This window comes from Oreochromis aureus, linkage group 7, assembly GCF_013358895.1.
Source record: "Oreochromis aureus strain Israel breed Guangdong linkage group 7, ZZ_aureus, whole genome shotgun sequence".
Lineage (NCBI taxonomy): Eukaryota > Metazoa > Chordata > Actinopteri > Cichliformes > Cichlidae > Oreochromis > Oreochromis aureus.
The window spans coordinates 4187967-4201998 of record NC_052948.1 but is presented as its reverse complement, the minus strand read 5'-3'; the positions used below and the strand labels follow the sequence as shown (position 1 = coordinate 4201998).

General features: G+C 40.4%; 1 protein-coding gene across 1 annotated transcript in view; it reads left to right on the top strand.

The window, feature by feature from the left end:
- Positions 1 to 14032, top strand: part of LOC116312545 (neural-cadherin-like) — a gene marked incomplete at its 3' end in the record, with an annotated part of 71934 nt that overhangs the window by 39485 nt on the left and 18417 nt on the right. Inside the window, exons 5-11 of the mRNA XM_039615808.1 lie at positions 827 to 938; positions 3778 to 4027; positions 7435 to 7577; positions 9109 to 9281; positions 10933 to 11101; positions 11675 to 11845; positions 12157 to 12329. Of these exons, the coding sequence (XP_039471742.1) occupies positions 827 to 938; positions 3778 to 4027; positions 7435 to 7577; positions 9109 to 9281; positions 10933 to 11101; positions 11675 to 11845; positions 12157 to 12329 (1191 nt within the window). The remainder of the gene's footprint in view (positions 1 to 826; positions 939 to 3777; positions 4028 to 7434; positions 7578 to 9108; positions 9282 to 10932; positions 11102 to 11674; positions 11846 to 12156; positions 12330 to 14032) is intronic.

Sequence of the window (14032 nt, the reverse complement as noted above, 5' to 3'; positions counted from 1 at the left end):
CAAAAGAGGAGCAGCATAGTTTGTAACTGTCTACAGCAGTGGCACGCCTGAATGGTTTTTAAATGTTAACAAGTAGACTGATGACCCAAGTGATTTTTTTGTTCTGCGGTTTCACTCTTCGCCTTCGTGTCTCACTAAGTGCTTTTTGTCAACTGTTATCTAGAGATGCAGCTGCAAAATATAGCACCCTCTTAGGCACAAGAAATCAAAATCTGAAAACATCCTTCACAAATGAATATTTCTGGATAAATTATTTACGACTGCAGTTTGATTTCAATTATTAATTGAGAAGATTTTGTTGCCCAATTATCATGTTGGGCTCTTACTTTGTACCGCAGATTTAGCGGGCACAACCTCCTTCTGCTCAGCTGCATGTTGTGGAATAAGAGATGGAAACCGGGAAAACCTATCCCAGCTATTTCAGGACTATTACTCAGCTGTCACTTCACACTTTACACACAGTGGTGACAGGGAGCTTGTAGGGTGGAGGGGCGACTAAGGGCCTTTGTCGCAAATGCGCACAGTGAGGCACACACATGCTAAGAACATTTCTATTTTTGACTCAAGAAAATCATGGAGTGGAAGATAAAGAATGTGTTGAACTGGCAACTTGGGGAGCTATAAAATGCAATTTAGATTAAGTTTTCGGGTCAGCTTCCTGTACAGAAACTTTCATACGGTTGTTTTCTAGAATTGAGAGTTGATAACAAAAGCTTAATTTTGTCTTCTTATATACTGATTGTATGACTCCTCTCTCCTCTCTCCTCTCTTCTCCTTTCCTCTCCTCTCCTCTCCTCTCTTATCCCATCACGCCGGCACTAATCAGGTTCAGGTGTTGATAACGGATGAGAATGATTGTGTCCCAGAGTTTCTTCAGTCCATCTATAGTGTGGATGGAGTCCCTGAGACTGTAACCACAGCAACATCCCTGCTGCAGGGTGAGAATCCTCTGACCCCATATGTCACATCCATCTGGTTCTTTTTGAATTAAAGAAAGAAACTTTATAAAAAGTCACTTTTTCCTAGGGGAAAACAGCAGCTGAATTTTAACAGAAGAGTTTCTCGTCTGACCTTGAGTTTCCCAGTGAACACGTTTCATATTTACATTATAATCTGTTACATACTGAACCAGTGTAGCTGCTAAAAAAACACCATACATTTTGATGTATTACGTTTTGTATGAATAATGGCAGTTTATCTGTTACTGCATGGGTCTAGCTTATAATTTTTAATTATGAGGCTGAAAGAATATGTTTTGCTGTCATCACTGCTTAACTTGTAAAAATACACACTAATTAAGAAACCTATTGAGGGAAGTGTAGAAACAGAGTGTGGTGTGTTTTTAATCAGATACAGTTGTTTGTTTCATAATGCGTGACCCTGTATCTCTCACACACTTTTGCCACTGTCACTGGTGATTAAAATTACACTTCTAACTGCATTCATGAGATCTGAGTGTTTTGGGATTCTGTATGTATGAGATTCAGTATTTAGCCACAGCCACAGATATAGAACTATCTGAAAGGGATTCTTCCACCATGCGTGATATTTAACTCACAAAGTTAACCCTTGAAATGTTAAACATGCCACATAAAATGCAAAAACAAATCCCAAAACAAAACATTATTCGGGGCTATTTGTTTGGCCTTTCACATTGCTCTCTTTAGTTGTTGTCAAATGTTATTTCGATGCGCGTGGCTCTTGTGGTCCTCCATACTCTGGGACTTCTTTACCCCACTGGCTACAGTGGGAATCTCAAGCTGGGCAATTGTTTCTGGTGCATTCTGACTGAGAAAAATGGAACAAATTTAATCTCAAAACATTCGAATAAACAGCCTGGAGCGGTAAAGACTGTTGGCGCTGCAAAGCCAGCGGTAGGAGAAAATGGCAACCAATACAAACCGATGCAACGAGAAAAAAATAACACAACCAGTGTGGTGGCAGTAGAGGAATCAAAGATGAAGAGAAAATGGAGACAAAGTGTCATCTTAAAGGGTTGAAAAGCAAAAGTATAAAAGGGAGACCTTTATGCTGCAAAAGGACTATAGCTGATATTCAATGCAGTTATAGGACTGTATCATTCTGTAAAACCACCCTAATTTAGATTGACAAGATAACTTAAACTGATGAACTGCACAGGTAACTAAAATGTCAAAGTGATGGAATGAAAAGTCTATTACAGTGAGTCTTCTTCACAATATACAAACAAGTCAAGAACACAAAAGTCCACAATCAGGAAATAAATAATTCATGAATGGAAATACAGAGGGTTTACAACATGGTGGGAACCAGTGGTTACACCAGATTAGACTTTGTAAGGACACATCTAAAATAGCACAGTCTGGGGGGAAAAAAACTTTAGAAACCAAGATGATCTTGTACTAGAATGATGGGAAGCGAAAAGTATGGAGAAGAAAAAGAACAGCTCACGATCCAAAGCATACCACATCATCTGTCAAGCATGGTGGAGGAAGATATGGCTGCCAGTGGAACCGGGTCAGGTGTTTATTGAAGATGTGACTGCTGATAAAATTAGCAGAATTAATTCTAAAGTTTAAAGAGCTCTGTTCTCTGAGCAAAACTGATCGGATGGTGCTTCACACTCCAAATGGATAATGACCTAAAGCGTACTGCAAAAGCAACCCAAGAGTTTCTCAAGGCAGAGAAATGGGATATTCTTTAATGGCCAAATAGCTTATCTTATCTCAACCCAGTAGACCATGCTTTTCAGTTACTGAAGACAAAATCGAGGTCAAAGAGACCCACAAACGTGCAGCAATTGAAGGCAGCTGCAAAAAATGCCTAGCAGAGCATCTCAAGGGAGGAAACAGAGCATTTGGTGATGCCACTGGGTTCTAGACTTCAGGCAGTAATTGACTACAAAGGATTTTCCACCCAAGTTTTGAAACCATTTATCTATTTATAGTTATGTTAGTTTGTCCAATTACTTTTGAGCCTCTGAAAATGTAGGACTGTGTATAAAATCACATCTTGATTGTTTGATTTAAAATGCACTGTGGTGGTGTACATAGACCGACTTAGAAAAATGTATCACTGTCCAAAGACGTATGGACCAAACTGTAGCTAAACTCGATTGAAGAAGATAAAAAAAACTGTGCAGTCTGAGCTAGTAACAGCAAGGTTCAAAGGAGATTTACTTCACTTTATCTTTACCTTTTAATGAGTCAGTCACACTGTAACAGTTAAATGCAAAGAGTGCGTAGTAAATTACCTGTCTGGAAATGTATTACAAGATGTTCAGATGGTGCTGACATGCACAGGCTGCTTGTTGGTGCAGATACTTGACACACAGAAAATACACACATCAAAAGAATATGCAGTAGACAATTGTTATGAGCTTGAGGGGATGTGCATGAAACAGAGATTTTAAGTGAAACTCGCACAGTGTTTGTGGCTATACTCTTAGAGAAAATCACAACACACATTGGAAACCAATCTATACTTGTTTTTTCTCTATAATTACCCCAGAATAAAATCATTTCCAAATCCACACACAAACACTGTCCATTTCACTCTGTCTTTTTGCTGTCTTTAAGCTCGTATTGTCAAATGATAGTAATCATTCTGGAAGGGCACCGTTTCTGTTCTAGTAATTGTAGCTGTCATAGCTCGTGATTTATCGCATGTTTAGCAAGGCCATAAAGAGATAATGATCTACACAGATGTCAACATATTCATGAGCTGATCACATCTCATCAGCCCTTTTCGATTAACTCGTAATTGATGGCTCTCGTGTGATGTCTTTCCTCCTGCCAGTGTTAGCCACGGACTGTGACTCAGGGTTAAATGCTGAACTCACCTATTACACCCTGAGCCCGGACTTCAGCATTTCACCCCATGGGACTGTTTTCCCAGCGAGACGGCTTGACTATGAGAGGCCTAATCATCTGTATGAGTTTGTGGTGATGGCGGTGGACAGTGGGGACGAACCTCACTCTGGCACCGCCACCGTCCGTGTGAGGATGGCGAATGTCAACGATGAAGCCCCCGAATTCTCCCAGCCTGTGTAAGTAGTTGTATTGCATTTGAAGATGTTTTTTCCTCATCACAAACCAAACTCAATGGTTTATCATCATACTTTGCAAATATTGTTTGAAAACATAAAACGACTGCATCAAAAAACTAAAGCTGAGATACAAAAGTGCAATGAAAAAATCAATAAATGATTATAAAAAATATCCAGTGTATGGATGCCTTTGTGTTGTTGCATTTTTCTTTATGCAGGTCTTAATCATGTACAGAATTGAACATTTTTTAACATCAAAATCAAGCAGAGTTTAAATAATGTTGCCATTGCTGCCACTGCTTAAATTCTGATCCACCAGCTGATCATTTTTGAGTTTATCAAAGCTTTACTCTTTGAGCAGACAAGGTAGTTGCATCACAGACATATGGGCTGTTACATCATACATCACAGACCTGCCTTCCTTGAGGCTATCCATTGCAATAATATTTGATGCTGGGAGTCCTGTTGTGAATAGTGGCCAACTCGTCTCCAAACTGCTGTAGTGAATGCACCAGCATAAGACAAACCCAGTATGTTTTATTTGGTGTGTTAATCACAGCCATCTGGCATCAAAACAGTCTGTTACTCACATTAATCACAAAGTGTGACATTGTTAGTTTCACAGCATGTTCTGGTGGATAGTTCGGAATGTTTGTGGTCCAATATTGTAGTGAATTCGAGCATTCACTTCACACTCTGTGCGTTTTATTTTTGGCCTTTTCCAAAGGTATGCAGTAAACTGACATATGGATGCAATCCAGTGTGTCCCAGAGTGGCTTTTTGGCAAAGCTGTATAAGTGGGTGGGCAGCAACTGTCACTGTGGCTCTGCTACATTTATTCCCCCGAACGAGTAAGCTGCTTGTCCTGTCAGTCATGTTTCAATGACCTTCACAGAAGACTGTTGCAGACCTCTGTTACCTGCTCTTGTTGCATTGTCAGGTGTCAGTCTCAGTGACTGGCTAGACACACAGCCAAACAATGAGGTGGGCAGAAAGGTGGAGATGTAGGCAGACAAACATAAAACTGAAAAGAAAAACACACTGAAACATGGTTGCAGGGCAAGCAAGTAGAGAATGCCAAAACATACACTGCGAGTAGACAGGAGACAGCCAGTCAGATATGCAGATAAACAGAGAAGCCTGTCGGCAGTCAGGCAAATATTCTTCCCAGCAGACAGATAGTTAGAAATGCAGACATTTTGCCAGGTAGCATGTGTTAGGCGCTTCCTCACACTATGGCTTTCTGAGATGTAGATAAATGCTGGGAGGGAAGCGAGCAGGGGCCCAATTCGAATTCGACTGCTACTTCCTCCAACTCAGTGATGAGTGAAACTCTGTGTTGAGTCACACTTGTGTCTGCAGAGAGTCTCTTAATTAAGGGGTAGTGTAGAATGTACCAGCAAGCTTTGGGAAGACCTGCCATTATTTAATAGTAACAGTACTTTCTGTGAGAATATGCCAAGTAGGTCTATTAAGATGATGTCTATCATCTGCTGAAAAAAGTGTGTGCTCCATTTGAATTGTATTCAATCATTTAAAGCACAGACAGTATTCAGCATTTGTTGAAATTATTCTACTTTTCTTCATTCTTTTCTCCAACTTCTTCTTGACCTCTATAACCAGAATGGAAAATAGTAATCTTTATTTATAAAGCACTTAAAAAAAGGTGGAAACTGCAGAACAGAATATTTCAGATAAATTCAGCAGAATAAAGTTAAGATTTGGTTGCTGAAAGCAAAAAAGAACAAATGAAGCAACATTATTTTGCTGTAAGATTTTTTGTTTTAAGGGAAGCCATTTCATTTTTCTTTATTACAGATGCAGTCCTACTGAAATAATCACATATAACTCAATTTTATGAATGCAGTTCAGTTCAGTGTTATTTATGTAGCACCAAATCACAACAAGGCACTTTAAATTGTAAGGTAAAGACCCTAAACCACAACAATCATATGTGTGGAGGTTCCTTCATGCAGGAAACAAAACAAGCTCTTCACCTTTCAGCACTGTGGGTAGTAAGCCTGCACTGATGCAGTCTCAGTGTTGGAAGGATTCATAACCCACTCACACTTAAGGCTAGTAGGGTTGGAATGACACTTAATGTGGCGGAGCCTCCATGTAAATGTGCAAGTGCAGCGAGAGGCTGTAGGCTGCAGATTAGAATTGGGCTATAGTGCTCAAAAAAGAACAGAGACTCATATGGAGGTAGAGTGTGCACATTAACATTTAAGAAATTACTCTTATATTCAGATTAATTGAGATTCTTGCCTGGCAGATGAGTGGATGGGCTAGTGTTTTTTTCCTCTCAGTTTGCATCTGAACGAGCCACAGAGAAGCTAAATGTGATTGAAGTGAGGGACAGACAGCGAGAGACTCCATGGAAATGCAAACTGTCCAGACATGCAGGGAAGCAGACAGACAGGCAGGCAGGCGTACCGTGTCTGAGCACAACTTCACAGTTCAGTGAGATGTAGGAAGACGCTTCAGGAAGAAAAGCAAAGGGAGTGTATATGTTTCATCCCCTCAGAGCTGCGGAGAGGTGGCCTCTGAGCCGGGTGACAGATTACAGGTCACTCATGTTGCCACGGAGATTGCCGAGGCTGGCGGAGATGAATCACCCATCAGCGTTCTTCTGTAAACCATCAATCACCTCTGACTTTTCACCATAGACACCACAGCCCCACCCCACATACACGCATACTTACACACACACACACACACACACACACACACACATTAGAAGAGGATACAGCACAAAATCTCACAGGGGATGAGTTCTGCTGACGAATCAACTCGAACTCTGTGAGAACACCGCCCCCTCTTATAGCCTGCTCCTCTCTGTCAGCCGTCCTCTTTTCCTCTCTTTTTTCTCCCACTCCCACATATCACTTTACTTGTCATTTCAGTGACAGCCTTCTTTTTTGTCACCTAGCTGCTCCTTTCTCACCTTTTTTTTTTTTTTTACAATTTCTCTTCATCTGTGCGTCCTCCTAGTCACAGAGTTAATCTCCTCCCCATTGTGCTTTGTACCACAGCGGTATGTCAGTCTCCTGTGTCTTGCTGGGCATTTTGCTACCCAGCACCACAGAGCAAGCAAATCACTGTTGACATTTTAAAAGGCAGTGGATCAAATGGCCCACAGTGGGCAGGGTATGTGGAAGCACCATTTGTTCAATGGCTTCAACATCCCAGTAGACATTATCATTTGTCTCTGGTCTGGCCAGCTAAGAGGACAGGTTAAATCATAGTGACAAGTAAAAGCCACAACCATAAGTCTAATCAGCTTCCCGATGCCCTGGACTGTGTAAATGATTCATATCTCTAGTCTCTTTGTTTGTGGGTTTCTATTATTGACTTCCACCAAGTATGTGTTCTCACTTTCTCTAAACTTGAGTTCCTCTTTGCAGATATCGGACATTCGTTTCTGAGGATGCAGGCCCCAACACCCTGGTTGCAACAGTTCTGGCCAAAGATCCAGATGGCGATGGTATAATCTACTCCATAACAGCAGGCAACGAGGAAGAAAATTTTGTCATTGACAGCCAGAAAGGTGATATTTCTTAATTTTCCGACCAGGTGTCCTATTATTCAGCTCTCATTGTAATCGATGGGCTTTCTGTCAAATTGCGCTTTCAATTTTCTCAAATATATTTTTGTAACAAAGGTGTGCAAGGAATGGCCTCTATTTTCAAACGCAGTGTGAAAAGATATTGAAAGCTGATAATAAAAGCCATATTTCCTATACGCATGCTGCTCTTTCTATTATTAGGGTCATAAATAAAATCTATAACATTATTTAGGAAATTGCTGTCCTTGGTTTGGCTTTTTCCAGGTACAGAGAAGAATGTTCCACATGTTTCTTAGCCTTCTAGCATTGATGACTGCACAGTTTATCTTTTTTATTTACCCTTTGATCCGAAACCAGTGGCAATCTCTGTGACATTTGTCACCCAACCCTTTCAATTCAATTTCACAACAACTGCTCTATCATAGTTCGCAATCTCCAAGCTCTGCTCCGCCAGCTCCTCTTTCTTTTGTGTCATCGTTTTATATTTCTTTCCACCCTTTCTGTGTATCCTCCGAGAAAGAAAATGCTAAGGCTGATATCCTTTGGGTGCGGGGAAATCACTATATGGTTTCCCTTTTACTGTATATGCGAGGAATGCCGGCTCGCTGAATAGCTGGTTGAGCTGGTGTTGCATTTGTAAACAAGGCTGACATTTAAGGCGAGACAATTACTGCGCACATCCCAGAGTTTGCGAATTTTAATGTAGCGGTGCAGCAATGTCAATATCACGCATTGTCATTAGAACCTTGGATCCTTCTCTGTTCTGTGGGCAGGTGAAATTACAAGTAATACAGGAGAGAGGGAAGTCAGGCGCTCCTATATGTGTGTATCAGCATGCTGTGTTGTCTTTAATCAAGAGCATTGAAGGGGATGAATAGAAACACAACAAGAGAATAAAAAAACTCCCCATGCTCTCACTTCAATGGGTTTTCCCCACATCACAGGCTGCTTGCTCATTCTGCAACCTCTGATGTTTTTGTATTTCTGTTGACGAGAAAGATGTTGACTCAGATGCTCCATCCTTTTATCCCACCTTTTATCTTGACTGTTACATGAAAGCAGACAAAGGGGGCAAGAGGAACAGCTAATAGGCATCTGCTGAGCCTCGTTAACTTCTGACCAGACTCACTGTACTGCTTTATGTTTTCGCTCAAGTGCTTTAGCTGGATGGGCATCTTTAGAGGAAAGCATGCAATTATTAGATTAGAAATGTGACAAAATCACTACTGTGAAATTGGTTTTTGGATTTAGTCTGTATATCAGATTTCTACCTTTCTGTGGACTTGAGAGGTGAATTTTCACTGCTTGATATCTTGCTTCCAACGTCTAGAACAACAGTATGCAGTATGCATTTTCTAGTGTGTTTTTATTGATAGCACATCTATTACTATGCGTCCACTTCCTGAGCCGCAATAACATGCTACTTAACAGCTATAGAATGGTTGTATGTACTCTGTTAGTATAGACCATATACTATACAAGAAGTAATTTAAGTGGTCTGTGCTCTTTGCAGGATTGATCCGTCTCCGCTCGACTCCCCTGCCCAAGCTTCAAGGCTTGGAGTACGTCCTGAATGTAACGGCCACAGATGACAATGCATCAGGCGGACCACACCCTCTGTCTTCGACTGCCCGGGTCATCGTTGGGGTTGACGATGTCAATAACAACAAACCTATATTTGAGGAGGTGAGGAAGAAAACTCTGGTACTTTTAGTACATTTTGTTTTTTACCTAATCCCTTCAAAAAAACGGTTAAATCCAAGAAGATAAACAAAAATGGAAGTGGAAAAACACACGGAAGCTTAGCACAACTATAGGTGCAAAACAAGGCAGATACCAGAGTAGACAGCATGACGGACAGAGGCGCTCAGGAGCTCAGGGGTGGGCAAAGGACACAGACGATCTGACAAAGACTTGATGGCGAAGACAAATTAAATACACAAGAAGGACGGCGTATCGACGAGCAGGTATAACTAATTGGTCGTGGGTGAGAAAATCAGAAAGGGGGGGAAGGAAAGTAAAACAGTCAAGGACAAAGAAGAAAAGTAGTGCCTTCAAAATAAATGTATTTATGGGCGGTTGTTTACCTATTTCTAATTCAAGACTTTTTTAGCACCTTTGGATAGTGTGATACTTCCAACCTGTTTTAAGTCTTTATAGGCTAACTACTTACTGGTTCAAGCTATCCACCATGCAGGCCATACAAGGAGAGTTGTATTGATCTTTTCAGCTAACTATCAGCAAAAGAGTCTGTAAATATATTTCCCAAAATGTCAGACCTTTCAAGCATTCCTTCTTTTGTTGTTGCTGTCAACGTGAACCTTTTATAATCCATTGTTGTATTTTTCTCAGTCTTATCCCCTCATTGCATTTCAGCTGTTCCTCTTTCCTTCCTCCCTCCCTCTTCTCGCCTCACTCTCTAGCACTCTTATATTTTGCCTTGGTGTTCTCATTTCCCTGGCCTCCGTCTCTCTCTGCTCTGTTTTCCCATGAGTTCCGATTAGCCTGCACACCCACTCTATCTTTAGGCAGTCTAGTGGGATTTCAATTAATTTATGAAAAAATTGCAAAATCATCACAATATACTGTACCTGTTTAATTAACTTCCTCCTTAATTAGGAATGACTTGAACTTCGGCAGAAGACATATTCATGCAGAGCTGGAGCTCCTGGGGTCTTCCGGGCCGGTTTGAACTCTTGGCAACTTGATTTGTTTGAATATCAAGTTATGCCTCAGAACCACCTGGGCCAGCATGACCTTATGTTTTATATTATGTGATTTTTATGAACAGCTGCCTCCGGCCATGCTGTCTGTGCCATCACGTCCCATGAACTCTTGCATTATTCTTCTTTTAATTGCATGCTCACGTCCTTTGATCCATCTCCTTCTCCCCATTTCATTCTTGCTCCTCCTTGTCTATTGTTTTTCTTTTTTCATGGTCATTCTTTTGAAAGAGTAGCTGGCTTTTATATCTGATTACAAAAAAGAAAGACTCCAGAGAGCTGCTCTTTATCTGGGGCATATGTTCATTAGGGGGAATGGATTGAATTCTTTGCAAAGACAAAGCTGTTCGCTGTTGGCTCTTCAAAAGAAATCAGTTCAAGTGTTTTCATTTCCAAAGATGTGGTCTACTGTATCTATAACTGCTATATTTTGTTTCATGTGCAGAATCTCCCTGTGTGGCGTGTGTAGTGACCTTCTACTTAATTAGTTTAGTTTCTTTGATCCCCTTTTTCTTATTAATATTATCGTATTCTGATGATACAATCCCTTATATAGGACTACTTTCCTGTATTTATCTCTCCTTCCTTGTTTCCGCTTCCCCTCTCTATCTCAGTGCCAGCAATATCGTGAACAGGCTTCGGTGCTGGAGAACCAGCCAACGGGGACTTTTGTGTTGCAAGTGCATGCCGTGGATGCAGATGAGGGGGCAAATGGAAAAGTCAAATATGGCCTAATGCACAGAGACAGCGCAATGCCTGCCTTCAGAATCCATCCGGACACAGGTAGAGCAGTCTCAGTTCGTCTGGGGTAAAAGAGGTCTCAATTAGACATAGAGCAGAGAGTCTGCTGTAGGTAGAATGTGTTGTATTTAAATGGTAATTGTCATCTCTATTGGTAATTTTGAGCTGAGGTGTGGAGACGTGAGGAGGATGCATACTGATACGATATCTACTGTTATATGTTAAATTGTTATTCTTAGGAATTTAAGTCAAATGCCAAAACCTGTATACTGATTAACATTTCATTAAATTTGGGGGAAGCTCTGTGTGATTATAAAAAATGAGTGTACATAATTAAGGGGTTGGCAAATAGAGAAGCTGTTCAGAAGTCCTGGCACGTGCAGGCAACATGTTATTCTGTCAGTCATTTTCTTTTAGGCTTGTGCTCAGTCTTCTTCATCTCAAGATTTAATAACAAAGTCACCGCACTTGAAAGGAATGCTCGACTTACTCAGAATAAATTCATAATTGTTTACTTGTTTACAAAATCTTGGAATGATTGGTGGAAATACCGAGGTGCAGAACCTCTGGGTGGTATTGCCGTGCTTGTGTTTGATCATTGTTCTATATTTACAGGCGTGATTGTGACAGCCCGGCGCTTCGACAGGGAGCGGCAAAGAGAGTATTCGATCACAGTAACGGCCACTGATTGGGCAGAGGAGCCACTGATTGGCATCTGTCAGCTAACCATCCAAATACTGGACCAAAATGATAACAGCCCCAAGTTTGAGAATTTGCGCTATGAGTGTAAGTTTGGGATAAACGTTATTCATGTTGATGTCCAAATGAAATATACATAGCATTAATAAAGCAGGGGCACAACCAGGACCCATTAAAAAATGCAGAAGTAAACAAAACTGATATTAAGTCATAGAGAATTTGATTGACTTTGTGCACCTTTATATAGTAATTTGATTTAATTGAGGATGTTTTTAAAGAACCGAAGAGGTTTTATTTTTGTCCCTAAGGATCTTCATCATCCATTGCCTTCAGCTACTATAATGCAGGTTCTTTGACCAGTAAAGTGAGTGCACATACATTATGTCTTTCCCGTGCAGATTTTTTGAGGGAAGACACTTTGGTCGGTACCAGTTTTCTGCGTGTGGCTGCTCACGATGATGACTTTGGCACTAATGCAGCTATCACTTACGCCATGTCTCTGGAGCAGCCTGAGTACCTGCAGGTCAACCCCATCACTGGATGGGTCTATGTTAACCAGCCCATCTCACAGGCAAGTCAACAGCAGGCTCTTTGTCAGCCCGTGCACAATCACACACAGACCTAACCTTTCTTTTCCAGGTCTTCACCTTAATTTTTAGGGATTTACTTTTTTACCTACAACGAAGGCACATCCTCGTAATGTGACTGTGTAAGTAGATTACTGTATGTCCCCGCAAAATGAGTTATACCAGGACGGCACACACAGTGGCCTGTGGGTCTGTGTCAACAAAGTTAATGAATGAGGCACCTCAAAGTGCCTCTAACTGCCACTACCAGTCTTGAGTATGTCTACTCCCAGAGGTGCTGCATGTGGAAATACCACAGAGAAAGAAGATGGAGGGAGACTAATTCAATCTAAACAAATTATTTAAAATACATTTTAACAGCTTCTGTGTCCTTTGGTTCTGTTTAATGACTAGCATTTTTCTAGTGCTCCGTTACAAAGACTTTTCCTTTATATGTGCAAAAACATCCTCTTACCTGCAGTAGCTGTCAAAAAAGTGTTTTAATTAATGGCACAGGTTTAAAAGAAGCTAATTACCATACAGTGCAACTCATTGTCTATTATAAATGCTGTGGCTTTGATATATATATATATGTATAAAAAAAGCTTTCTTTCATCGTCATTTATCATCTGAGACTTTGATAAAAAGACTGACGGTGTGCACCAACAAACGATTTTTGTATTTTGAAGTGATTAACTGAAACACTGTGAGGAAGATTATGAATGCAAAGTTAACCTCCCTGCTAACAGCTTCTGAAAAATGAAAACACTAAGCCACAATCTTTGGAGAAGTGTGAAATACAAAGATGAATCCCCTTAAGATAAATTACACAGTTGTTTTTAAAATACAAGTTATTTTACATGTATGCATAATTCGGTTCTGTATGAAAACTACCAAAAAATGCTATCTTCAAAGTTTACTGAGCTGAGTGTTGTCAGCTAACTTCAAGTGATTTATAATGTCAATGCCAGTAATGTAACACATTTTTTTTAGTTTTTACATTTTTCATAAGTATGTTGTAGTCTTTCTGAGACCTATCAGTGCTCGGCTTCCTGTTTTCACCTTAATTTATTCAACAGGAGCTGGTCTTTGGCCAGAAACCTGCTATTGCACTATAGGGCTGTTTATTATTTAACATACTTTTTACTGCACTGATGTCGGAAGTCTCTGGCAATTTTGCTGCTGACTTCATGCAAAATTGATAACGCTAAGCACAAAACCTCGCCTAACAAAGCTGTTGCATATTTTAGGGTGGTTTCAGAAGTTATTTGGATCATGCAACAATCTTTGTGCTGTAACCATAAAAGCACTTCATTAAATGTTAAATGTCTTAGCTGGTCTGAGACGTTGTTCTTTTTGATTTTCTCATCGCAGTTTCTGATTACATTGAAAAAGAATTAAGGCTAAATTTTCAAACCACACTTCACAGTAAAATGTGAAGCACTGTTCCCAGTTGACTCAAAGCACTTTAATGGAAGAGATATGCCATTGAGCAACTATGAATGTTCTTATGCCCTAAGACATGCACAGCCAGAGCCGACCTCATCCCATGTCAACACACTGTACAGCATGGTTCCGCAGAGAATTAAGTGGAAAAGATGGAAAAGGTTGCCATGACCGTATCCAGAATATTTTATATGTTCTGGTAGAGATCTGACACTATTACAGCAAATTTAATTTCCAAGTATTACCAAGTCAGATATTCATT